Source organism: Gasterosteus aculeatus, chromosome 1, assembly GCF_964276395.1.
Source record: "Gasterosteus aculeatus chromosome 1, fGasAcu3.hap1.1, whole genome shotgun sequence".
Lineage (NCBI taxonomy): Eukaryota > Metazoa > Chordata > Actinopteri > Perciformes > Gasterosteidae > Gasterosteus > Gasterosteus aculeatus.
The window spans coordinates 28,690,853-28,717,694 of NC_135688.1; the positions used below are offsets into that span (position 1 = coordinate 28,690,853).

Genomic DNA, 26,842 nt, shown 5'->3' on the forward strand with positions numbered 1-26,842 from the left:
TATGTATGTATGTACGTACTTATGTTACGTACGTATGTACGTACTTATGTTACGTACGTATGTATGTACGTACTTATGTTACGTACGTATGTTACGTAAGTACGTACGTATGTATGTACGTACTTACGTACGTATGTATGTACGTACTTACGTAAGTACGTACGTATGTACTTATGTTACGTACGTATGTTACGTAAGTACGTACGTATGTATGTACGTACTTATGTTACGTACGTATGTTACGTAAGTACGTACGTATGTATGTACGTACTTATGTTACGTACGTATGTACGTACGTATGTTACGTAAGTACGTACGTATGTATGTACGTACTTATGTTACGTACGTATGTACGTACGTATGTATGTACGTACTTATGTTACGTACGTATGTATGTACGTACTTATGTTACGTACGTATGTATGTACGTACTTATGTTACGTACTTATGTTACGTACGTACTTATGTTACGTACTTATGTTACGTACGTACTTATGTTACGTACGTATGTATGTACGTACTTATGTTAAGTAAGTACGTACGTACGTACGTTAAGTAAGTACGTACGTACGTTAAGTAAGTAAGTAAGTAAGTACGTACGTACGTTAAGTAAGTAAGTAAGTAAGTACGTACGTACGTTAAGTAAGTACGTACGTACGTACTTACTTACTTAACGTACGTACGTTAAGTAAGTACGTACGTACGTTAAGTAAGTACGTACGTACGTACGTTAAGTAAGTACGTACGTTAAGTAAGTACGTACGTTAAGTAAGTACGTACGTACGTTAAGTAAGTACGTACGTTAAGTAAGTACGTACGTACGTTAAGTAAGTACTTACTTAACGTACGTACGTTAAGTAAGTACGTACGTACTTACTTACTTAACGTACGTACTTACTTACTTAACGTACGTACTTAACGTACGTACTTACTTAACGTACGTACGTTAAGTACGTACGTTAAGTACGTACGTTAAGTACGTACGTACGTAAAGTACGTACGTACGTAAAGTACGTACGTACGTACGTTAAGTAAGTACGTACGTTAAGTACGTACGTTAAGTAAGTAAGTACGTACGTTAAGTAAGTAAGTACGTACGTTAAGTAAGTACGTACTTACTTAACGTACTTACTTACGTAACATACGTAAGTAAGTACGTAAAGTAAGTAAGTACTTACTTAACGTACGTAAAGTACGTTAAGTAAGTACTTACTTAACGTACGTAAAGTACGTACGTAAAAGTAAAGTACGTACGTAAAGTACGTACGTACTTTACGTACGTACGTACTTTACGTACTTTACGTACGTACTTTACGTACGTACTTTACGTACGTACGTACTTTACGTACGTACTTTACGTACGTACTTTACGTACGTACGTAAAGTACGTACGTACGTAAAGTACGTACGTAAAGTACGTAAAGTACGTACGTACGTAAAGTACGTACGTACGTAAAGTACGTACGTAAAGTACGTACGTACGTACTTTACGTACGTACTTTACGTACGTAAAGTACGTACGTACGTACTTTACGTACGTAAAGTACGTAAAGTACGTACGTACGTAAAGTACGTACGTACTTTACGTACGTACTTTACTTTTACGTACGTACTTTACGTACGTTAAGTAAGTACTTACTTAACGTACTTTACGTACGTTAAGTAAGTACTTACTTACTTTACGTACGTTAAGTAAGTACTTACTTACTTTACGTACTTACTTACGTATGTTACGTAAGTAAGTACGTACGTACATACGAAAGAAAGAAAGAAAGAAAGACGTATCAGGGGACACTCACTAGTGGCCTCGAGGCGTTTGACGTTTCTGGCGGTCTGCAGGAAGTAGCGGCGCAGGTAGAAGAAGAGGAATAGGAGGGGGACCACTGGGATGAGGATCCAGGGGATCACAGACACCGCCACACAAATCACCCCGAGGATCTGCAGGAACACCTGATTGGAGAGAGAGTGCCGGTTCAGATCACATTCAGCTGAGCTACAGGAGGAAGGAACAACTCCACCATCATCAACTGCCATTTTCAGACATGGAGTGCAACATTGCTGGCTTTTAAAATAAAGTGACCTAAAAAGTTATTTTAAACCTGACGGTTCCTATAGGAGCTTGATTAGAAGCAGACACGTTATTTAAATATTTGAGCCAACTGATTTTTAATCACTTTCATACAATGAACTCAAACAGTCCTGTATCATTTGCGCTGATATGTTAATTATATGAATCGCCGCTGTGCAGCTTCTCCTCACCTGAATGAAGTCTACAAAGGTCCACGGCATGTTAGAATCCAGCTGGCCGATGTCCTTTGAGAACCTGTTCAAGACTCTTCCTGTGGAGATATTTTTTACCCTTATTTTTCCATATTTGTGTGGATAAGGTTTTTACTGATGTGCTTTTCCCCTCATACTTTAATACTGCTCCAATACTGTGAAAGTAAATTACTTTACAATATCTAACTCTATTTAAAACATTCTAGTAATGTTCTGAATATGCTCTTATAAGGCAATTATTCAGTAATGAAAAAGAAGCAATAAAGAGTATTGATAAACTCCTACTGCCTGCATTAGTTGGGGGATTCACTTCAGTTGTGTCAGTCGAGGCAGCAACTCAGTCTTTTACCTCGTAGAACACAGTAGTGGTGCAACAATAACGTCTTCAGTCAATATGCCCAAAATGGTACCAATATTGAGTATTACGCTGGCTGTAGTGTTGGAACTTACCAATAGGGTTGATGTCAAAGAAGCGCACGGGTGTCGCGAGTATGGATTTGAACATGCGGTTGTGCAGAGACTGCGCCGACTTCACCAGCACGTGGAACAGGGAGAGGTTCCTGGCGAAGCCGAAAACGATGGTGGCAGCAGTCAGACCTGGAGAGACAGAAGGCTCCTTCACACCTCTGAAGGGGCACACAGTGCACACACACACACACAAGTGCAACACGTGGTTACCTCCATAAACACTCAGGTAGAAGGTGGTGTCCAGCTCTGCAGTGGTGTTCAGTCGACTTGGGGGGGCAGTGGTGTTCAGGCCGTTTGGGAGGGAGCTGTTGTTGCTGCTCAGCTCCTCTTGCTTGTCGGCCCTGAGCAGTCAAGGTATTACCAAGTTACGTAAGACAAAATGAAATGCTGAGGATTAATGTACCTGGACGGTTTCCCCTTCAGTGACTTTCAGACTTACCAGTGAGCCAGCCACCAGTCCGTCATGATGTATGCTACCTAGATCAAACACACAGGCTCTCCGTAAGGGTTTCTTTGTTCCACTGATTACAGCCAACGTGTCCCACATGTCCTCGCTGAACAACAACAAGAAGCAGGCTACCGTACCTGAGCCAGAAGGTTGAGCGCTATGACAATCAGGAGAAGCACGACGCCGGCTCCAGCTTTCAAGTATTTAACGTACAGACGCACTCCGATGTTTCCCTGAGCGCTGCTCTCCTCTGCTACAGTCTGCACCGCCTCTCCCTGTGGGGACAACAGCTGATTACAAAAAGTGGATTCTTCCCTAACCGTTCAGGAAAGGAGGTCTCGCACTGAGGTGCTGAGCAAAACCCTCCAAATGAAGCCTGTCTGCCAGCTGACAAACTCTGGTCCTCTTCTAATACTTCTACATCTACATTGTTCAGGTCACATAAAAAGAGGATGAACAAACCGGCAGCTGGTCTCCGTCTTTGACCGACTGCGCCGAGGAGGTCTGCGAGTCCTCCGACAGAGTTCTTGTCCTCTTCAGGATGTCTTTAGGAGGCGGCTGCTGCTCCTCCTCCTCCTTCAGCAGGGAGGTGAAGTCCACTCCGGACTGCTGCAGCTCTATGTACTTCCCCTTTGCCACCATGTGACCCTGATTTGTGCCCAAACACACGCAGTTAGAATACTGCGCACATCTGTGACGGTTTACGACACCGAAATCTCATTGTGTAAACACAGACACAGTGCAGCTCCTCTGTGCCGACTACAGGCTGCACGTCACAGTGTGACTACATCTGGATTATTTCACTTCATATAAACACCAACCTCCTTGAGGACCACAATCTGGTCGGCTGCCTTCAGGTACTGCAGCTGGTGGGTGACCAGGATCCGAGACTTGTTCTTCAGGAGGCCACAGATGCACCTGATGGAGGACACACAGGGGGTCAGGATTTAGCACCAATATACTGTGTAAGGATTGGAAAAAGAAACAAATCCTTTAGGAGATGTGAGTGTTTACACATTTTGTGGTATCCAAGCGGAAGAGACTAACAGGAAGCGGCCAACTGCACCGCTTCCTGACTCGGGTTTAGTTCTCGCATTTCAAACACAGAGAACTTCCCCTCCCCCCCCAAACACTGTAGACAGGCTGCATTATTTATTTATTGGATCATGCAGGCTCATAAACGGGGACTTTTCTCCTGCTGAGACCTGTTGCTGGCGGCTTTCCGTTCCAGCTTTGAAGCTTTATTCCCCGGGAAAAGAAAAAAAAAAACTCACTGTTCAAAGAGGTGTCTCCCGACCTCGGCATCCACGGCGCTCAAAGGGTCGTCCAGCAGGTAGATGTCTGCGTCCTCATACACGGACCTGAGGACACACTGTTGTTACAGACAGCTGGAATCCACACACACACACACACACACACACACACACTACTGTTCCAATGGGAATTCTATTGTTCCCTTTTCTCCTCACTGTTCTCTTGAGGCGGCCCTTTGATGATCAGTAGCTGGACTACTCCCCTTCCAAAAATGTAAAACACAACTTGTGCCACGACTTTATTGCAAAGTTGGTTGCGCAACTAGTGTTGCCACCAGAGGCCCCACAGAGGGATACCATCAGAATCCTACAAAATACCGCAATATGAATTTATACACCGTTCTAATTTTCCCTAAATTGAAATGCAGGTATGCCAAATTCTGGCCATGATCTTTCATAAATTACAAATATCTGTACTATCTTTATGAACTATAATAATTTACATCAGACAGTGAAGGAAAAAAAAGTTCTTGCAAGATTCATATTTATATATTTTTTGTAACTAACATTCAAAGCAATTTAGTGTTAGACTGAACACACTTTTAAGCCTGGTTTATGCTTCTGCGTTTTCAGAGCGACGCAGACGCAAGCCCCCCTTGCGTGCGTCGAGCCGTTTTACTAGGCTTGCGTCGCTTTCGACGCAAGCCTCCCGCAGCGCACCAGGCTGCGATTGGTCCGCTAACTACGTTTCCGCTTTCATAGCCCGATACCGCCATTACTAAAACGAAGAATGTTTACAAGAGAACGGATCAGATTTAAGAACGTTTGTCGGAAGAAATGCGTAAATATGGCCGCTTATACAAGCCGTCAAGCGTCCGCGATGAAAAGCAGCAGTGGCATTGCACGGGGCAATAGTCTATGATAAATAAATAAACAAATAAACGGGACTCTCTAGGTCGTCTTCAACAGAAACACGTTATTGTTGTTCTGGCGGTGAATTGCTCTGCAACACACGCAGAACCATGAATTGAAATGAGTTAGTTAGTTAGTGAAGTGAGTTAACTCACATTTATAGTCGGGGCCGGCTCAGGGCGGCCTTGGACCAGCCCCTACAAATGCTGCTACACCCGCTACATAAGCACGCAGAGTAAAAGCTGCTCCTTTACCTCGCCAGGTTGACGCGAGCTTTCTGCCCCCCGCTGAGTGTAGCGCCTCTGTCCCCAATGAGAGTGAGGTCTCCGTCCGGGAGGAGCTCCAGGTCCTGCACACATACAACTACATTCATGTGGGACCACAACCGCCAGAAGAGAAGAGTCATCACAAGAAAATGGACAGCAGACTTTCTAAATATTTTCAGCTATGCTAGTTGATCCTCAAACGGTTTTGTGGAAGTGGGCAGAGCCTGACGAGCTAATGCGGCTAGTAAGGCCGCCACAGAAGTTAGTCAAACCTTTAAAATGACAGATTGTACTTTACAGCACAATCAAAGGGCGGTGACCGGTTAGTACGGTGTTTTTATCTGCATGTGTAGATATGCCTGTAATTCAGACAGTTACACGAGATAAAACGCATTACAGCAGAGCAGAAGTTTGGAGGGTCAAAGAGTTTTCATGAGAGCCTTTCATATCCGTCACTCACAGGATCTCTTCCCATGAGCCTGGTTTGGATGATATAATGATAATTCTTGCTTCAAACAAATCAGTTTTCTCAAAAATATATAATACACACATCAACATGACTATATAAAGTCATGTCATGTTGGTGTGTAAATGCTCTTAGCGTAAAGAAGTGATGCCAAACATTTGCTCGTGCCAGGTTCTTAAATGGGACATATCAAAATATAAAACTCATTACAGCATTTGTGCACACGCATTAGGAGTTCCCATAAACTGACTGGGTTGTCTTCAGCTTGTGAGCAATACAGATCAGACATGTCTGAACAGGCCCTAGTTCCTCTTCCAACATAACGTGGAAGTTAATCAAAATACACACACACAGCCATAAAGATCCATTTAAAAGATAACGATGTGTGTTTGCTCTGTGTCAGAGGAGACGTTGTATTTGGACAGTTAGGATTCGTTTATGCCCAGTAATAAGTGCACCGGTGACTCATTAACTGCTCACCTTTCCTCCTGCCAGGTTTCACAGACTGCAGGTTAACTGCAATCGTAGTTCAACCTCTGGCCCAGTGAATCCTTGAGAAATCTAATCACCCGAAACCAGGCTGCCTCGGGGCAACATTTCTAACGGCTCTGTGTAAAACACTGCTGGGAGATACAAATGGCACATCTACATATCATGTTTTGCATTAGCAGACTTTAAAGTCTCTCAAACATATGCTTTGGGTTTACGATTTCAGTGATGAGGCGGGCTAAACAAGCACTAGGTCTTAAGAGAAGTGTTCTTTCATGGAGAAAAGTATTGCGTTGCCATTTACAACCCTCCCCCCTACACAGTTTGTGACATTATCTGAAGAAGGAGCCGCTCAAACACCTCCCTTCAAGTCCCCGGTAAAATCCAAAGGGCTTTTTGGAGGAGAAAGGTGCAACCGGAAGAATAATAATAATAATAATAAAATGTCAAAAGTGTATTGAAGGCTAGAAAATATTACTTTTTAATATCTACAATGAATGCATGTCACAGTAAATATGGCGCTCGGTTATTGCTGGTACTATTACATAACGATTGGTTGTTCACAGCTGTGTGTTCAGAGTCGCAACGTTGGGGGCAGAGAGGTGAGATACATCAAAGAGACAGCTGTGAACAAGAGAAGGTCCTGTTCTGCCATTACAGGTTATCATGTAATGAGTCAATCTGTTATCTACTTTAACAAGTACTCTGTGTGCTTCATGTAATCCGAGGTAGCCATTCAATGACCTCTCACCCTTTTTAAAGCGCAGGCTTTGATGACTCGCTCGTACTTCTTGGGGTCGAGCTCTTTCCCGAACAGGATGTTACTGCGGATGGTTCCAGGGAACACCCAAGGCTGCTGTGCGGCGTACGTCAGCTGCCCTTTGACCTCCAGCACCCCCTTATCCGAGGGCAGCTCTCCGAGGATGGTGCTCAGCAGCGATGACTGGACCGACGTAACGGCAAGGAGGGGAAAAAAAGGTGAGACTTTGAAAAGTGTACACAAGCGCCCTGGGAAGATTTCTCATTCCAGTTTTCCAGGTGTGAAATGACGCGGCGAGTTCGAAGATATCCGACCTTTCCCGCTCCCACCGGTCCAATCACAGCCAACAACTGGTTGGACTTGAGCGTGAGGGAGAGGTTCTGCAGGGTTGGGGCATCCAGACTCTACAGAGGTTCAAAAACAAACAAACAAACATTAAAGCACAAATTTCAACCAACCATCATCAACTGCCATCTGTGGAAATAACATTTAGATTTTTGAAGAGAAATAATCCATCCATCCATTGTCAAACCACTTATCCTGCACAGGGTCGCAGGGGGCTGGAGTCCATCCCAGCCAACTTCGGGCGATAGACAGGGTACATCCTGGATTGGTCGCCAGCCAATCGCAGGGCTACACAGAGACACACAACCATTCACACTCACACAGCTACAGGCAATTTAAAGTCCCCAGAGCACGTCTTTGGACTGTGGGAGGAAGCCGGAGTACCCGGGGAGAACCCACACAGACACGGGGAGAACATACAGACTCCGCACAGAAAGGCCACTGGGCAGAGTCGAACCCAGGACCTTCTTGCTGTGAGGCGACAGTGCTAACCACCACGCCACCAAAGAGAAATAATATCTATTTTAATTATTGTTTGTGCTGTACAAGATGAATCACATTTGTTTGCATTTCAGAGTAGGATTGGGCCGATCCTATTAACCCACCCACGTCATTGAAAAGTATTTTTTCTTAAAATAGCCAAAACTGCAATGTTCAATGTATCACTGCCAGAAGCTTTAATAAAATTTTGTAAAAATCATTAATGGCCAGATTTTTCATCTTCTCAAATAGTCCTTCAACGCACTATATGTGACATATGTACTAAAAACAAACCAGTGTAATTGTTATAATTCCTTGAAAAGCGTTTTGTTAATGACAACGACCAAACAGACATAAGCCTTGTGTAAACTACTACTGCATACTATGAAGACACGCGTTTCATCTAGTGAAGTAGCTCTAGATGTCTGACCTTGTCCCAGTAGCACACCAGGTCCTGGATCTCCACTAAGGCCTCATTCTCTCCCTTGTGTGGCACAATGGTTTTGTTTTTTACAACCTCATCCAGCATCAGGAACTCCTTGATCATAAAAAACAACAAACAGAATAGAGTCAGTCCCAAAATGGTCAGGCTTAAAGAGGTATTGTGTTGCAACGGGCGGGTAACTCATTAGCTAGTGGGCAAGTTCATCTGGTTTAAAATTACATGTCAAGCTAACCCTATTTATTTTTTTGTAGGAACACTGATTTTGTTTGTTTGGACAGCAGCAATGGGACTAAATAATAGACTGGAAGCCTGAACTGAGTTTTAGAAAACTGCAGCACCACGTGGACAAGCAGAGACCTGAGAGGCCATGCTTATGAGACCAACATAATATGCATTAGGGGTGTCGGGCATTTGCATCCATTTAAAAGGTTAAAATATGAAATTAAAAGCCCATCACACCTGGATTCTGCGGACGCTGACTCGGCTCTCAAACAGCTTCTCGATGGCACTCGGGAAGAAGAGCGTGACGGTGAGGCGCACGGCGCTGTAGAGCGACACCGTCACGAACACGCGGCTGGCGGTGATGGTGTTCCCCAGGAGGACGTAGAGGGTGAAGGTGACAAAGAGGATGATCTTGCTGGAGCAGAAGAAGGAGGCCATGTTGAGGCCTCGCAGGTAGGAGCTCTTCAAGATCATGGAGATCTCCTTCCTGAGAGGGCACAGAGGATTCCAACAATCACTGATGGGGAAGAAGGTTGCACGTAGCGCTGCAACATTAAAATCGACTATTAAAAGAGCTGGCAACACATTTAATTATTGAATTGTTGGGTCACGTAATTATTACGCCACTCAATAAGTTGCAGAGATGTTGGAGTATAAAAAAAAAAAAATGCTAATAGCAAGATATGCTAAAGCGTCATGGCACCACGTGATGATTCAGGACCTAACACGTAAACATGTTGAGTCCTGGATGAGGAGGAAGGGAGTTCCTCATCAGAGAAAGTCACTACAGGATCCGACTTTGGTTCCGACGTGAGGAACGTAACGAGCCTCCAGCAGCTCCTCTGCTGCTGTTTACTCCTTATCCATTCAGACGGGCGACCGCAATTCTGAAGACACGTTTTTATTCACTCATTTTTGATCGGTTGTCATGTATATACTGTGCTTAGTCCCAAACTGGTTATTGTTGACAAAGATATTTGCCTGTGTTGTACTTGTAGTTATTTTATAGCCCTTGGTGTGTTTAAATGGTGTTTAAATGAACTTGCACTTGCTACACTGGTGGTGCGTCTGTATGAGTGTAGAGAACAAGTTGTGACGTTTAATTTTCTGATTCGATTTTTTTTTTTAATATTTATATATTTATATATAATTTATTTTTCTGGCAGCTTAGGTACCTTCAAACAGAAATGTACATCTTTTTGTGCACTTCTTAAAAAACCTATATATTTGGAAGATGTAAAGCATACATGTGTATCTTTTTTGTGTCCATTTCATTATTACTTTAACAGTTCAGGAATGTCCAAGGATTATAAAAACTGAATGTGCCAAATAAACTAGTTTTACACTAGGGAGTCGCCTCAAAATGTACAGGCACAAACACTACAATCCAAAACACAAAATGTTTAACAAATAAGAACAACGTGTCCAAACAGGATCGCACAGACTAAATCTTTACTAGGTAGTGGCTGAATCTAATCGGGACATGCATAACATTTATTCCTTGACATTGCGTCCCGTGTGTGTGTGAGAAACAAACATTGACTGCAACCGACTGCATTACGATGGCAAGACCACTAAATTAACTGTCAGTTTCTTGTACCTTTAATTCAGGAATAGCAAGTAGCATTACAATTTATTTTAAGTGGATGTTCCCTTCTAAAACGGTGGGTTGTTACTTAATATCATATCAAATTAAAACTGGACTGTAAATACTACATATGCAGTAAGAAGAAAAAACAGAAGACGACTACTTTGAACAAATTGAACAGGTTTGACTGGTGTGGCAGGTCCTTTTCCAACACGTCATTTGGTCTATAATATATCAGAAAACCCTGGCGTCTTTTACCTTCGGACCTCAGAGACCAGAGCGGAGAAGGGCTTCTCCCAGGCGTACATCTTGATGATGCGCATTCCGGACACCACCTCGTTCATGATGCGGATTCTGTTGTCAGTGAAGGCCGCAGTCTTACTCCTGTGGGGGGAAGCAGAAACGCGACGTGTGATTAAATGCTGCTGGAGAAAAAAAGAAAAAGAACCGCTTGAAACTTTCAAAGACGGGATTGTGTGCAACTTTTTATATCTACACAACTACAATTACAACAAATGATATTTCCACTTACAGCCATTAAAAATAACTCAAATTAGGTTTGATCAATGACACTACAGTGACTGAGCACTTCCTTATTAACTGATATTGTATATCACTGTTATTATGCACTTGCTGTTCATGCAGGCAAATTGCAAGTCTCAGCATGACTGAATGTGTGTGTGTGTTACCTGAATGTGGAGAAGAGCCTTCCGAACATGGTCTGCATAGGCATGAGGAACAAGAGGACCACCATGCCCGCCAAACACGAGGGGCCAATCTCCACCCACAGCAGGCCCACAACCGCCACTGCCTGGAGGGGCCCCACCCACAGGAAGTGCAGGAAGATAGTCACCTGTGGTGGAAAACCCAGAGTGAGAGAAGAAAAGAACCTATATGCCCTCAGGTGCTGATTGAATAGCTGCCTCCGATGCCTCTGACTCACAACCAAAAAACAGATGAAACACTCCAACGGCCTCGAGGCAGAGACAGAAAAGGCAGTTTAGTAAATACAGTCCAGCTGTGAGACTGTGACCACAAACAAAACGTTACAAGCAGACTTCGTTCGGCGCTCTAATCGGGTTATCGAGTTTTTCTCATGCAAATGTGACCTCATGAAAGAGGAAGTTGCATGTGAAACCCTCCTGCTTTCCTTCATCGTAAAATATTAGAAACGGTTCATGTAATATATATATATATTCTTAAACATGACCTGCCACAAGGTACATGAATAATATTAAAACATCTGACTGCTGGACCTTCTGAGTTGCTCACTACATTCCACATACGTCATCAAACTTGTTGACGTCGTTGGAAAGGAGGTTGACGATCTGGCCCGTGGTGGTCTTCCCCATGGCCAAACTGCTGAGACGCAGAGACTGGAAGAAAATAAAGAACCATCATCAGTGAAGAATCACTCACTCATTTTAAATGTGCCGAAAGCCCCTTCATTCTACCGGAGCCAAGTACAGCACTGAAAATCCATACTTTACATTTACTTGATGAAGCACGGGCGAGCTTTCCCCACTCACTGACCTTGTTGTAGATCATGTGACACATGGCCACTCGGATCTTCATGCCTGCCCTCTGGACGTGGTAGAAGTAGAGGTGGTGGAGCAAAGCCAGCCCGATGGTGCACAAAGACATGCCGGCCGCGTAGCCAAGAGTCTTGTAGAGAGCCGTCATGTTCTCCGGGTCGTAACTCTCAAAGTACAAGATCATCTGGCCCAAGAGGACTGGCTGGATCAGTTTGATTATCTCCTGATAATTTAAATCGACAATTAACAGCATGTTCTTTGGCTGCTGAGCAGAGACTAAGTCTACCGTTATAAATCAAGACACGTCAATATATGTGGGGTTAAATATGCTGCCAATAATGCAAAATGATTATTGCGGACCATATGAACAGTTTGGTATATTTGGTCTGATTTCTAATCCTTTTAAAGCTGGATGTGTCTGAATCTACATCAGACACCCAAAACACCTCTTTCCCAAAGGCTGAGATCACTTACTTCGACGAGCGTGAAGAATCCCAGCACAGCGTAAGGCTTCCAGTAGCACAGAATGATGCACTTTGAGAGTCGAGGCGTGCGCAGCTCTTTGTTGGCCTTCTGGAACTCATGATCCCAGATTCTGCCATGAAAAGACGCCATGTTAATTCAACTAGTTTATTTTTTTGCATCATAGGAGTCTTGATTAGTCAAGACAGGGCAACAAAGTCTCACTTAATAACACTAATTAATATATATATCTTCTCTGCTTCTATCTCTGCTGCCAGAATTGAATCTTCATTTTCTAACCCCAAAAAACTCTTTCTGATCTTGTCCAACCTCCTCGAACCCCCTAGTCATCCTCCACCCTTCTTCCGGGAGACTTTGTCAAGTACTTTACCAAGAAAATGGCTGACATACGCGGACATCAACAATGCGCTGTTATCTGGCTGTTTTCCCAATTCTCTGAAGGAGGCAAGAGTTAAGCCTCTCCTTAAGAAAACCACTACTGACCGATCTCTTCTTCCCTTTTTATCCAAAACCCTTGAACGTGCGATCTTTAACCAACTCTCCTCCCTATCTCCACCGTAACAACCTCCTTGACCCCCACTAGTCAGGCTTCAAGGCAGGCCATTCCACAGAGGCTGCTCTCCTTGCTGTCTCAGAGCAACTCCACACTGCTAGAGCCGCCTCGCTCGCCTCTGTCCTCATTACTCTGGACCTCTCTGCTGCATTCGACACAGTCAACCACAAAATCCTTATTTCCTCCCTTAAAGAACTTGGTGTCTCAGGCTCTGCTCTCTCCCTTCTCTCGACCTACCGCGACGGCCACACCTACCGAGTAACCTGGCGAGGATCTGTGTCGGAACCTTGTCCTCTTACTACTGGGGTTCCTCAGGGTTCCGTCCTGGGTCCCCTCCTCTTCTCGCTCTACACCAACTCTCTCGGCAATTCTCCGACCAAGGACTTGGCGGTAAACTTTGGCAACTCGGTACATCCACTTTGACTGCTAGGAACCTCGGCGTCACACTCGACGGCCAACTCTCCCTGACTCCCAACATCACTGCGACAACACGATCCTGTAGATACACGCTCTACAACATCAGGAGAATACGTCCTCTTCTCACTCAGAAGGCAGCGCAGGTACTGATTCAGGCTCTTGTCATCTCACGCCTGGACTACTGCAACTCCCTCCTGGCTGGTTTCCTGGTACCGCCATTTGACCTCTGCAGCTCATCCAGAATGCAGCAGCTCGACTGGTCTTCAACCTTCCGAAATTCTCCCACACTACTCCACTCCTCCGCCCTCTTCACTGGCTACCGGTGGCTGCCCACATCCAGTTCAAAACATTGGTGCTCACGTACCATGCTGTGAATGGATCGGGTCCAGCTTACATCCAGGACCTGGTCAAACCCGACATCCCGACCCGCACTCTCTGCTCTGCATCTGATAAACTGCTTGTTCCTCCTCACTGAGAGCTAAACACTCGACTAGATCACGACTCATTGTTGCTCCTAAATGGTGGAACGAGCTCTCTGAAGACACCAGGACCACAGAGAGCCTTCACATCTTCAAACTAAAGACACACCTCTTCAGACTCTACCTCCACTAAAAGACTAACAAATTGTAGCACTTAAGTGGCATTATAAGTACAATGTAGCTATAGCAAATTGGCTTATTTGAGGAAATTGCAACTTCTTCTTTCTTGCTCTTCTGAATGCACTTATTGAAAGTCGCTTTGGATGAAAGCGTCAGCTAATTGACATGTAATAAATAAACAGACATTGATTGATTGATATATATATATCAAACAGACTGGATGCAGATATGAAAGGTCAAACATTATAGTTCGTGAACAGTTTGACTATTGGTGCTTCTGCTGTGACGACTTTCAGCAGCGGACTAAATCCACTTGGTGTTCTGGTGAGTATTCGGTGCAGGACGTGTGTGTGTGTGCGGGTAAAAGTGTACAAAATGTTCATGTTAATAAAAGGAACAAGTTATCTGGCGCGTTTTAACTATAAATACGGCGTTCTGTGGCAGAGGGGAAGAAGATGCGACACGCTTCGATACAAACACACCAATGTTCTATGAACAGATTGCATCTCAAATCACTGGAAAGCGGCAGTCAAACTGTTTCAATAGAATCTTCAGTCCACACCAACGGCATGCATAAATACAAACAGATATAAGATACGCGACTAACACATCTCACGGGCCTCGGAGTTGGGATTTCACGCCCATTTGCTTACCGATGAATTCAGATTTCACTGTCAATTAAACGGGTAACAACGAGATGTTAGTTGTTACCACTGAACAGCCTTGTTGGAGCGCACACACCGTGACACAACCTAGTAATCAATAGCTGTGTGTCAAGTTGAACAACCGTGGCCACATATCTAGACTAAACATACAAAGAAGATTTACTTTCATCTCAATGAGAAACACACCGGTGCATCTTCAGCAACCTCTGGGTTCAGGAGAGTTTCTGGAGGAGGAGGACGGGCTTGTTTACGGACGTGGGCGTTTGGAAGCTGGACCCAAACTCCACTGTTTGTTCCTAATCCTCACGCACGTGTCGTAAAACGTGAGGGCTTACAAAAGAGGTAAGGTTACACATTGAACCTTTGACCCATTTTAGGTATTGTCTGCTGAAGTTAAAGATTACGATGAGAACGGCGTAAGGCGGGTCTCTGATAATGTTGGAAATGTTTGACTTGGGGTCGGTGACGGACATTATCGCAGCTGACTACTGCGGATAAAAGATTAATCCAACTGGCATTGCAATAGTGCGCAATTTTCCAAAATCCCAGATGTGCTTAAAAAGCCACAGCACACACACATCTGCACAACGCTCCACTCTCACAAGATTTTATAACCTGTTTTATTTATTCTCAGTTATCGAATAACAAGAACCAAAGTTGTCGTGGTTGATCTATGGTTAAATCTGGAGTTTGACCCGCATCCTCAAACACCACCCAGCTGAACACCTGTTTCATCGATAATTGTAAAGCGCTTCCGCTCATAAACGTGGCCTTTATCAGCACCACTTTCTCCCGAGTGCCCAGAAGGCATTGCACGTGTGTTGCATAATGAAGATAAATGATCCTTGGTTGATCCTGAGGGTCTAGCTAATGTGTAAACAGCGTACAGGGTAAATATTGAAAGATTATATGTATATAAATGTTCTACTAGTTTGGTTATATGGTCGCTACATAACTAAAAATGTTTTCATCTCAATTAAGCTACATGCCTGTGATATGAACCCTGTGCAGAGGCTCAGATCGTGCACTACTCTGGTGAACGACATGACTGAAGATGGTTTTACATCTTTACCTCTGCAGATCCTGTCCCAGTGTCTCAGACCGGTCCTCCGGGAGCACTTCGTACAAGTCGTCTTCCTCCAGCTTGCGCTTGTATCCGGTGCGAAACAAAGGATTGAGCCACCTGAGGAGGAAACAGTCAGAGGAGTCGGGCGGGGAGAACAGTGCATTAAAACGTCTCATTTTTAATTCCTTTCAGATGATCAATTCCATATGGTGGTGTTGAGAGGAGACTTTAAAAACTGCGTGCGATTAATCAACACTTGGATGCATTAAAGGTTCCATCAACTCCTTGTGGACTCGGGAGGAAAAATGTTGAGGTCAACAACACAAGCAGTAAAAACTATTTACTAGTATGACGTAAGCATAAACAGCGTGTCCTCTGTGTTGTAAACAGTTACACCCGTGTCCATTTATCCTAAAACTCTGAATAACCAACGCAACGTATTCGGCAACACTCAACACTTCGGATGGTTACATCACAACGTTAAAAGTCACAACGTTAATTTTTTTTAGGAAAGCGCTGTATAAAAGTACAATTATTATTTTAAGTATGACACGGTTCGAACAATAACAAACACAAACACAGCCCCCGTCACGCTGCGCCGGGAGCCGCTTCTCTTCTAATCGGCCGCTGACAGAAGCGGACCGCGGTCCCCGCGCGGCGGCGTCCGGTCGACTCACCAGAAGAACACTTTGGACAAAAGGCCCGCCGTCGCTGACGGGTTGGTCCTGGTGCCTTTGCTGACTTTTCCCATGGTGGCCCACACCGGCGAGGCGGCTTCCCACTTTTCCCCCGCAGCCGACACGGTGAGTCCGGGCTGCGTTGCGTAACTTGGCTTTGCCGCCGTTTCACATGTCTACCGGCGCTTTGGGCTCTTCAGGCACACGCGGTAACCGTTTCCGAGGAGGTGGTATTCGTCGAGAGGTCCCGCCCCGCGGGCTCCGGGATTGGCTGAGAGAAAGGGGTTAGCCCCTCTGCCGCGCTCACACGATTGGCTTAGAATATTGACCCCGGCGATTGGTTGGGATTTCATCAAAACCCAATTGTGATTAAAAAAACGTGGAGCAACGTTTTCGGTCACATATTACAGTCAAAAGGGAGCCTGGTGAAGATAAAGGAATACATTATTTCTAGAATTCTACTTCATAATTAATTGCAAAACCTTAAAGGAGATTGTCCCACAAGCAGGAGAGAATATGTTTTTAGGAGTTTAAAAATAAACATACAATCAGATTCACGAGTGAATTAAGACAATTGTCTAAAAAGGGGTATTCTTTTTTTATCCGTTATATTTCAAATGGGGCATTAAAGTGTGGAACCAATATACAAATCTGTTCTAGTTGTTTTATGACATTCAAAGAATACCTTTATGGTTCAAATTTTAGAGGGTTCGGCATTTACTGCAGCTCAAAGGTACCCGTGTAAACTTTCTATGGAGCGTGGGTCCTGCTTATCACAATGACTCGGCAGAATCTTTCCCACTTTCAACCCCCCTCACATGCACACACGCGCGCACACACACACACACATTTTCTAAATTGTATAAACTGAATGACTCAAGGATGCATCACTTTTGATAAAGAAAGCATGCGACTGACATATTATCATGGATTATTTGTTATTAGAATAAATTCTCATCATAACTGCTCCGTAGTAAGTAAAGTAACAGCATAACATCCCTACAAGATTATTTGTATTTGTTTTTTCCTATTTGGATCCACAAATTAAAAAGGCTGAAGCTAAAAATAAAGAGCAGGCTATTAATGACAGATGCCCTTTGGCACACTGTAGGCGTTAACTATACTGACAAAAACACCTGGGAGGGAGTGGTAAGACTATACAAAAAGGCCTTCCTTGCCTCACTGCATTAAACTCCCTTTACAATGTTCAAGGAAACTATTAAATAAATCCAGTCACATGCACACAGGCTAAACTAAAATCTTGGCATTGACTATCTAATGATAACAGAGTGGAGCGGCCCTGGCCCCAACACCTCGCGGGTTATCCTCCTGTTGATGTTTAGCTAGCACCGACTGGGAAAAGGGCTGAAGGAGAAAAGCCAGCAGGAGATTATCACAAGCAGCTGAACTCAGCCCAATAACATTCATCAACTGCAGGGGATCAACTGGCCTTTCCCATGCTTTTGCCATTCCTTTGATAGGCCTACTTATGAGCACAAAGGAAGAAGCACTCACATTGTTTAACTTAATTTGCTGTTGACAAGATGTAGGCTGTTAGAAGTTCCATTGTGCGAAAATGTAGTCAATTCAATTAATTTTATTTTGTAGCCCAAAATCGCAAATTACAAATTTCCACAGAGGGCTTTACAGTCTGTACACATGCACGTGCAACATCCTCTGTCCTGAAACACTCACATCGGCACAGAAAAGACTTCCAAAACATCAAAAACCCTTGCATGAGGGGAAAAAGGGAAGAAACTTTAGGGAGAACGTCAGAGGAGGGATCCCTCTCTCGGGACGGACTACAATGGATGTCATAGGTACAGATTGAACAATGTAAAATATATAGAATACATTCAATTCCTATAACAGAAATGATTCAAATAATGGCGAGTAGCAAGCCAGGTGTACGGCAACTGTCTTTACTTGGAAAGTATATGCAAAAAAGTATGTAAATGTCAAAAAATACAAAACAACAGGCCCAGCTGTCACAAATTAGGCCCCGTGGATGAATAAAGTATACGTCTATGTATTTACATCAGATAACAAGACAAAGGTAACAGGAGAGGTCAAGTGGTTTTCCTGAGCCGATGTGTGGGTTTCGGGACAGAAGATGTCACACGTGTACAGACTGTAAAGCCCTCTGAGGCAAATCTGTAATTTGCGATTTAGGTAGCAATCAACACAAGCTACAGCTGATGCTGAGAGTAGTTTATTCAACGTATTGGACAAATCACAGCTTTAAGTATTGAGAGTTCTAGAAGTTAGTTATTATAATACATTAACTCTATAGATTTGTTTAGGATTTATATGATCGGGTAGTTTTTTAAGCAACTTCTTTAGTGATGTTATGATCCCACTTTGATTTGACCCTGCTTGGCTGAATTATAATTTTAACTAAAAGGTGGTTGATATAGATATTGCATACAAGAAGAATGCTTACGTCCTGTAATAACAATTAGGACAACTCCATTTTCATTGGCTGGAACAATGGAAAGGTTAAGATCATCATCGTATCACATTGTGTGCTGAATAGGATGACATCAGGTTTACACAGACAACAACCTGTTCCAGCTGGTTCCTTTTCATTAGCAGATTTATAGGATAGGGATCCCCTCTGAGATGGCCCAGCAACAGTGACCATGGTAACGCATTAAGGCATCAAATATCTAGAGATTTACCTAACGATGTTCTCAGCACCTTGCTGTCAATTGCACGCACTAAAAACACTTGTTCCAGGGGCGCTGGTGGCGGGAACACTGTACCTGTCTCTAATAATTCATTAGCACCTTGCTTGGCTGCCTCGTTCCGCTCAGAGGACTGGTTTATTTTTTAAATTTTGAATTGTTACATTTTTAGATGAAGGTTCATTACGGCCTTTCAGTGTCGTATAGCTCAGAAATACGAACTGCTGTTTTCATTTTTGTTCTGTGGTTTGTTTCTGCTCATGTGATCACGTCGTCCTATAACAGAAACATTTTATCAAATCACACAGCAAACTGTTAAGACAACAAAGAGCCACAGCACGGAACAAAATATGAAAACAAACCCAGATAAAATAGAAAATAGATTAAATTCCCTAAGAACATCCATATAGCGTAAGACATTATTATATTGGAGTGGGGGGGGGGGGGGGGGGGGGAGATTGCTCCACTACATTCATTAAACACTCGTAATTACTTTCGTATTTACTTTCGACTAGACATCACAGATTACAGAAAAACTGATAAGACTCAAATAATTCTGAGGGCTTTTTTAGAAGTGTGCTTCATTTTATGGAGCATTTTAAAAAAAAGTATGTTCTTATTTTTTAATTCTGGTGTGATTATTTCCTTTCAATTTTGGATCATTGCAGAAAATAAGCTTTGTTGCCAACACAAGTTTGTAATATTTTTGTTCAGTGAGATAATCTTGTTTTAGGAACAAACAACCACACAATGTTCCCATGATAGCAAGTATACACAACCAGGCTGTGAAGCCACTTGTTAGTGACATTCTTTTTAAACACGCATATGCCTCAACGTTTTCGAGAGGGGTATTTACATTACATGACATTTTTGTGTCAAAAGAAACAGAACTTGAGGTGTAAATTAAAAAAAAACATTCCTTCAAAATGGGGAACCGAAAGTGCAAGAATGCCGACTCATTTCTGTGTTTTGAGACGTATTCCAGCCACACAACGGATGTCAGTCTTCTTTAGGAACTTTATATTCACTAGAAAACTTAAGGTGCTAAAACCTTCAGCTCCTTTCAGACCAACTAAGTGGGCCAAACCCCCGAAGCGTTTGCATTTAGCAAGGGAGTGTTTTATTTCTTTGCAATATATAATAAAAAAAGTGATAATTTAACGTTTTAGTTTTAACACATGTAATATAAGTGCATGAAAATACACGAGCGCACAAGCAGCGGTGGTGAAATGCATGGAAAATGTTACAGATAGATGTTTAAATATCCAGCCTTTGTTACATCAACTGGTAGCAGCACAAAAGTCAACTAGGCCAAAGCTACTGAAACAAACAAACATTGTAGTAGCAGTAGTGAGACAGGGCATGATGCTACCACGCCAATGCTAAGCTGCGCTTTACTTCACAAGGATCCGTGTACCTTTTAATAGTTCTTTTTTGTTTAGAAGCAAAAAACTAAAGAAACCGCAGACTTTCGGTCCGTGTACCTTTTGATACACAGTTGACTGTAAATAAATCTATGGTTTAAATACAAGTATTCTGCCATCTACTGGTGGAGATGTGACCTTGTTTACTTTTGTTCTGCTCAACTGTCTGCTCTGCCTTCTCTGACGCAACACAATATGTGGAAAATAAATATCTTCAGTGGAGGCTGGTCTATAGAGGGCAATGAGGCGTGGCCCCACCATGAGCAAATAAAATATATATATATATATATATATATATATATATATACATACATTTTTTTAATTATATTAAAAATACATTTTACAAACAGTCAATATTTGTGTTTTTGAAATGTGGATTATATACCCGGTAATATTTGTAAATTAAGATCTGCGCAAGATGTATGCTTTTCCTGCACGTTCTCTCTGCTTGTCTAAATGTTGTGTCAATATTGTATTTTTTTATTGTATTTTATATATATATATTCATTGACATACTGAATTGTTTGACTAAGATGTCCCTATTATGTTAAACTGTTGGAATAAATGTTAAATATTTAACTGCAAAGTAATAATTCATGTTTGATACCCTTTTTTGCATTGAATGATATTGAGATGTTTACTGAAACTGATTGGCAGCATGGCCCTACCAAAAAAAATCCACCAGCCGCCACTGAATATATATATATCTATCAGTTGGATTAAACTATAGTTTTAACTACATTATTAGCTATAAAATAACAGTATGGAATCATAGTTGCATTGCTTTCTCTTTTAAAGTCCTGCTTCTGGTTTTCCAAATTGTAGTTCAGCGCCGCAATGAGAATCCACACAGAGCTGAGACGAAAAAACACACTCATTCATTGGGTCAATCCATCACACTGAACTCTCCCATCTCTGCTTCTCATCTAGTGTTCCTTCTGTCACAGACTTTTCAGATCCTTTCAATTAAGGACTTCTCCTGCGGATCTTCTTGCAGACCCTACGCACACCGTGTGGAGTGATGACTCACCACACACGCGCACACACAGAGCAACCAATTGTGTGTCCGCAAATGACATGCACTATAAAAGTTTCAGCTTTCCGACGTAGATGCTTGGCAAGTGGACAGGAGGCAGAACTCTCAAGGACGGCCAACGCTGACGCACCTCTCCCCAGGGGCCGTCCCACCTGCGCTCCTGAGGGGAAAGAGCTGTCCCAGTGGGGACCAAGCCTCCACAGGAGGGGGTGGGAGGTGGGTGGGAGAGGGTGTTAAAAAGAAAAATGGGCAACATGGCAACAGAGATCGTTGCCTTCGTCCTGACAATCTCCGGGTGGATCTTGGTGTCCTCCACCCTGCCGATAGACTACTGGAAGGTGTCGTCTGTGGACGGGACGGTCATCACCACGGCTACATTCTGGTCTAACCTGTGGAAAACGTGTGTGACCGACTCCACCGGCGTGTCCAACTGCAAGGACTTCCCTTCAATGCTGGCGCTGGACGGTGAGTCGGGAGGTGACTGTGGGCGAAGTCGTGTTTTTTTAGGTCATCTGACCAAATTTATATTTCTTCAGTTCTATTGAAGCTTGAAAACAACTTGTCTTTCCTGGATGAATGACCACCATTGAGTTTAGGAAGTTGATCATTCCTTTTTGACTTTAGGCCACAAACAGCCACAACGTTTAAAGCTAAAGGTCACTAGAGGCATATTTCAGTGGATGAGCTGAGCTGAGCTGGACTGATGCAGCCTCCTAATGTGTCCAATTTAAGCAATCGTAGAAAGTCATAGTCATGCAAAGGTTGCTTGCGTCTCTTGTCTACTTTTTTCCAATAACAACACAACAATAAGGAAAGGCATTGCTTGTACATGCTATCATTCTAATGTCTTGACGTTTAAACTGTTTAAAAATAGTTTTAAAGTGACCACTTCTTATCTGTTATCGCTGACTGCTGAGAAAAGAAAATGTATCTCATTTAAACTCCTTTGAACGTCCTTTTAACAACACGTCCTTGGTCTTAAGTGACAGTCTCCAAAAGTTTCCATGGAGAATCTGACGCGTCACAGGATGACAAAAAAAAAAAAGGGAAACGTTTTTTTTCAAGATTTCTATTTAGTGCTGAGATTTTAAGATTGATAGTACCTTCAATTGGCTGATAAATATAGTATTAATATGGAGTATTTATGCTCAGCAAAACTAACCTGTTCCTAGCCATAGATTCCCATTTAGCTTGTTGACATGCCAGTGTAATCAGAATCAGAATCCAAAGTAATTTATTGCCTCCTTACACAGTGGAATTTGTAAGGAGGCAACAAAGATGGAGTAAGTTTCTAACTTGGAACTTCTCCTTTAAAGTACATGAAATACTTAAAAACCAACCTAAAAAAAATGTTTAAAATAAGTGCATTTCCATTGTCTAGGATCAACTAGTTTAAAATCACGTTCCCCGCTTCTCTGTCTCTCTCACGAAGCCTACATCCAGGTGTGTCGGGGTCTGATGATCGCCTCCGTGTGTCTGGGGTTCTTTGGTGCCGTCTTGGCCTTGGTAGGAATGAAGTGCACGAAAATAGGAGGCTCAGAGACCACCAAGGCTCGTCTGACCGTCGGCTCGGGCTTCCACTTTGTCCTCAGCGGTACAGACCCATGAAACTGAGCTGCATTTTAGGAAGCTGTTCACCTTTGGGCTCATTCAGTGTTCAAGACACAACCAGCTCTTTCTGCTTTGATTTCAGTCCAATTCGGGAGTAGAAATCCCCCTTGATTCTCTCCGCAGGCCTCTGCTGCATGACTGCGTGCTCCATATATGCTCACAGGATCACGACAGACTTCTTTGACCCCCTCTTTGTTGCCCAGAAGTAAGTATTCAAGATTAACATTCAGATGAAAGGAAGACCAGTCATACATTTCCTCTTGTTTTTTGTCCCCCCCCCCACCACCTCCCCGCACACCTCAACCTCTCCAGGTTTGAGCTGGGAGCGGCTCTCTTCATCGGCTGGGCTGGATCCGTGCTGTGTATCCTCGGGGGACTTATCTTCTGCTTCTCCATGCCCGAGGGCTCCAGTGCCAGGCGAGTTGCTGGGTATTTCTTACGAGGCTTGATGCTCACGTTGTGAGTCCACGTCTGTCACCGGCAACATGGGGCTTAGAGGAAATCTGATTTGGACCGACTCTCCAACGCAAACTAAATCGGGCAATTTAAATGAGGACTTTAACTGAAACGGAGAGACGACTACAGCCGAAGACATCCAGTAATCTCTCTCAACATCTTATGTCATAATTGCCGAGCCAACAGGGAAGGTTGTGTGATCGTCATTTCGATTAGTAATGTTGATGATGAATGTTTCCTTTGTTACAGTTGAGCAATAAGGACCTTTTTCCAAGTGAAAGTCACCTTGGCATTTTTATAACTCGAGCCTGCATGTCCTTTCATAGGCTAAAAAGACAGAAAACTAAAGGGGCACAGAAATGAGGGACAATATAAAGAAATATTTAGCAGGATTTGGTCTCAGGCCTACAAGTATACTTGGCTGATCACTTTCTCATGGCAGCAAACTTTAAATATGGTCTAAATTCTTGGTTCTACGGAAATTTTTGGGATAACATGTAAACATCATGTCGACTCTAGCATTTAGCTGGGCACACAGAGCTGCTAGGAGAGCTGTAAAAAATAATTTAATATAAACACACCTCTATTTATTTTTTAAATTTATCCAACATGTCTTTGGATTCATCTTGCGACCCCTACTTGGTGTCCCGACCCCTAGGTTGGGAACCCCCTCTTTCCCACACTGAAATCGAAGTGTGCCTCACAGTTAATATAATTTTTTATTGTTAGAGCTCGTCAAATCAAATTAAAGATATTCCACTGACAATGTAGAAATTATAAGATTGATAAACTATTGCTTTGAGAAAATAACTCTGAATATAGGTATTGTGTGTGGTTATTTATTTTGAAAAGAAAATCATTTAAAAATGTGCAAACAAAAGGTTTGTGCAAATTTGAAACACAACATTCGTAACTAAGCAGAATTTTACTGTTATCTTCTTGAGGGTTCAGCGTGTCTTATTATCTACCAAGAACATTTTAAAATAACTATTCTATTGTAAAATTTGAGGGTTTTGTAGGGCTTCATTTCTTGTCCCTTATTTGTGGTTGTCTCTCTACAGAGCCGAGTACTCGTGCGCCGGAGCAGCATCGTTTGTGACGGCACCCAACAAGTGCAGAAAGACAGTCAACGGCCTTCAGAAGGAACCGGGGCAGTCGGGCCGGCAGTTTGGAAGAAACGCATATGTCTGAGACATAAAAATAGTGTCCACAGAGTGTGTCAATTGACAAATTCAGCTTATCCAAAATTGTCAGATTCAACTATAAATATGGCTACTTTTTTCTGTGAAAGATTTTTTTTTTTTTTTTTAGGGCACAAAACCGCATTCAAACTCTCTGGTCATCAAGGGCGAGGTGGCGCAGGGGTAGAGAGGGTGCGCTGGTTCAAGTCCCGCATGCCCCATGTCCAAGTGTCCCTGAGCAAGACGCCTAACCCCCAATTGCTCCCCGGGCAAAAATGTAAAATGCCATGGGTTAAAAATGCGATGTAAGTCGCTTTGGATAAAAGCGTCAGCTGAATGACCTGTAATGTAATGTAATCTTCCCTGAGCTGGCCTTTCCTGAGACATATTTAATATATATACATTTCATAACAGTTTAAGTGAAGTGCATTTAAGATAATTTTCTGTTTTCTGATAATTTCATTTAAAGCAGTTCTGTTTTTTACACTACTTGTGACAGTCTAAGCATGCTAGTAATCACAAAAAATACATTGCTTTTAAAAACCTGTGTAGCTGGGATGTGATTCACTCTTCGCTCACTGCTGTCGCTTTAAGAAAATAGGGGACAGAACCAAACCCTGACCCTTTCTCAATGGGTCTGTGCCCACACTGATCCAACCTCCGAGGGTCACCAGGTCACGTCTGATCCCCGCTCTAAGCCTCCCCCCCCCCACACCCCCACACCCCTCGGGGAGCCCCTGTGCTTTCTAGCGCTTTACATCCATCAACAAGTGTCAGGTGTCCCAGACTCTGCACAACCCTTTTCTGGTATAATGGTGGTATAGTCCAACGTCCGCATCACGTGAAGGGATGCTGAAACCCGCAAACGCTGTGCATCAAACCTTTTTTTTTTAATGGACGCTTGCAAAAGCTGTATTATTGTTAATTTCGAGCTATTATCGCGAAGCAGTTACTAAGAATCATTAGAAGCCCATCAAGCGTAATCATCTAATAATTTCAAATGTATATCTGGAATGTCTTTAGTGCACTCTAACAATGATAAACTAAAATGAAATGACATGAACTGTGAAGCACTCTTTGATTACAGTGTGTTCCTCTCAAAGAGGTGGGTCCAAACCTGGGGGTCGGGATCACAAAAATCCTCCGCCGATTGCCTTGGAAGTATATATGAAGAATACACTTTTGTTGTGCTTAAATCTCAAATGATATCTATAATAAATGCCAGTTAATGCACATCTGTGCTGACATCAGCATGTGTTTAGCAGGTGCAATGAGCGGTTCAGGGCGCCAGCGTCAAACACAAAGTGCCGATGAGGCTGATGGGAATGTCGTTAGGTGTTAACCAACATGTGGGACAAAATAAAATTTTGCTAAAAGAAATGGTAAAAGAATCATGCAAGTTTTTCGAACTCATCTTGAGGGAGACTTTTAACGTGTAAACGTAAACATTTAGTTGGTTATTTTGTGTATTCCTCCGTAACTTTTTCTCTTGTGAAATACTGTATAGTATTACAAAGAAAAGCATGGAATGCATGAACTGTAATCAATGATATTATGAAATGAAACGCTTGCCTAATATGTTGACTGTATCATTGAAAAAGTATTGAAATAAAACAAGTTTGGCAAAACTCCACTGCTTTGCATAAAGGGGAACCAAGAGAGTTTAGAAACCACTGAACAATAAAGGACGTCTGAAGGGAACAGAGCCAATACTGAAATCACACCACCAGAGAGCAGCATTAATACATTAAATAGTTAAATGGTGTCCTTATTTGTTGCATCTTTCTATCTTTCTTTAATCTTGCAGCTCCGGTCACATAAGCATCCCTTTGTTCAATCCCCCACCCCAGTGCCATGCAAAGTAAAGCCACCCTCACCGAACACATCAGCCGCCGTTTCCAATAACACCACCTACCTACCAATTACTTCGTGGTAAGCCGAAAGGACCGAGAAACAAAGAGGAGCCCTTTCATCGGCGCCCAACAATCATCACTCTCCCCGACTCTCATTTCCTCAGATTTAACTCTAAT

At 42.9% G+C, this 26,842-nt stretch overlaps 2 protein-coding genes and 2 long non-coding RNA genes across 7 annotated transcripts in view; 3 read left to right on the top strand and 1 right to left on the bottom strand.

Annotated features, from left to right (window-relative positions):
- Positions 1-2,552, top strand: part of LOC120820827 (uncharacterized) — a 4,163-nt gene extending 1,611 nt beyond the window's left edge. The window contains exon 4 of the long non-coding RNA XR_013467550.1: positions 1,840-2,552. This is a non-coding gene — a long non-coding RNA (uncharacterized LOC120820827). The remainder of the gene's footprint in view (positions 1-1,839) is intronic.
- LOC120820705 (ATP-binding cassette sub-family C member 4) overlaps positions 1-16,839 on the bottom strand; it is a 20,604-nt gene extending 3,765 nt beyond the window's left edge. For 2 of the 4 annotated variants that reach the window (XM_078101826.1, XM_078101820.1), the window contains exons 1-21: positions 16,418-16,839; positions 15,747-15,857; positions 12,432-12,552; positions 11,956-12,180; positions 11,709-11,798; positions 11,112-11,275; positions 10,681-10,806; positions 9,072-9,321; positions 8,598-8,705; positions 7,657-7,746; positions 7,334-7,525; positions 5,616-5,710; positions 4,471-4,557; positions 4,018-4,114; positions 3,659-3,844; positions 3,334-3,471; positions 3,188-3,225; positions 2,959-3,089; positions 2,731-2,877; positions 2,260-2,339; positions 1,800-1,950 (exon numbers count right to left, since the gene is read on the bottom strand). In XM_078101826.1, the coding sequence (XP_077957952.1) occupies positions 1,800-1,950; positions 2,260-2,339; positions 2,731-2,877; positions 2,959-3,089; positions 3,188-3,225; positions 3,334-3,471; positions 3,659-3,844; positions 4,018-4,114; positions 4,471-4,557; positions 5,616-5,710; positions 7,334-7,525; positions 7,657-7,746; positions 8,598-8,705; positions 9,072-9,321; positions 10,681-10,806; positions 11,112-11,275; positions 11,709-11,798; positions 11,956-12,180; positions 12,432-12,552; positions 15,747-15,857; positions 16,418-16,491 (2,701 nt within the window). In that variant the 5' untranslated portion in view covers positions 16,492-16,839. Of the gene's footprint in view, positions 1-1,799; positions 1,951-2,259; positions 2,340-2,730; positions 2,878-2,958; positions 3,090-3,187; positions 3,226-3,333; positions 3,472-3,658; positions 3,845-4,017; positions 4,115-4,470; positions 4,558-5,615; positions 5,711-7,333; positions 7,526-7,656; positions 7,747-8,597; positions 8,706-9,071; positions 9,322-10,680; positions 10,807-11,111; positions 11,276-11,678; positions 11,799-11,955; positions 12,181-12,431; positions 12,553-15,746; positions 15,858-16,417 lie in introns of all 4 variants that reach the window. The other 2 variants (XM_078101838.1, XM_078101831.1) reach the window with 1 other exon arrangement.
- LOC144406299 (uncharacterized) lies at positions 5,624-8,384 on the top strand. Its single transcript, XR_013467554.1, has 2 exons — positions 5,624-7,560; positions 7,621-8,384. It is a non-coding gene; the product is annotated as an uncharacterized LOC144406299 (long non-coding RNA).
- A 4,619-nt stretch (positions 16,840-21,458) lies between the features above and the next one.
- Positions 21,459-24,912, top strand: cldn10a (claudin 10a). The gene is made up of 5 exons (XM_040178990.2): positions 21,459-22,029; positions 22,997-23,158; positions 23,299-23,380; positions 23,488-23,592; positions 24,693-24,912. The coding sequence occupies exons 1-5, from the start codon at positions 21,810-21,812 to the stop codon at positions 24,820-24,822; spliced, it is 699 nt and encodes a 232-aa protein (XP_040034924.2). The 5' UTR covers positions 21,459-21,809; the 3' UTR covers positions 24,823-24,912.
- The last annotated feature ends 1,930 nt before the right edge of the window (positions 24,913-26,842 follow it).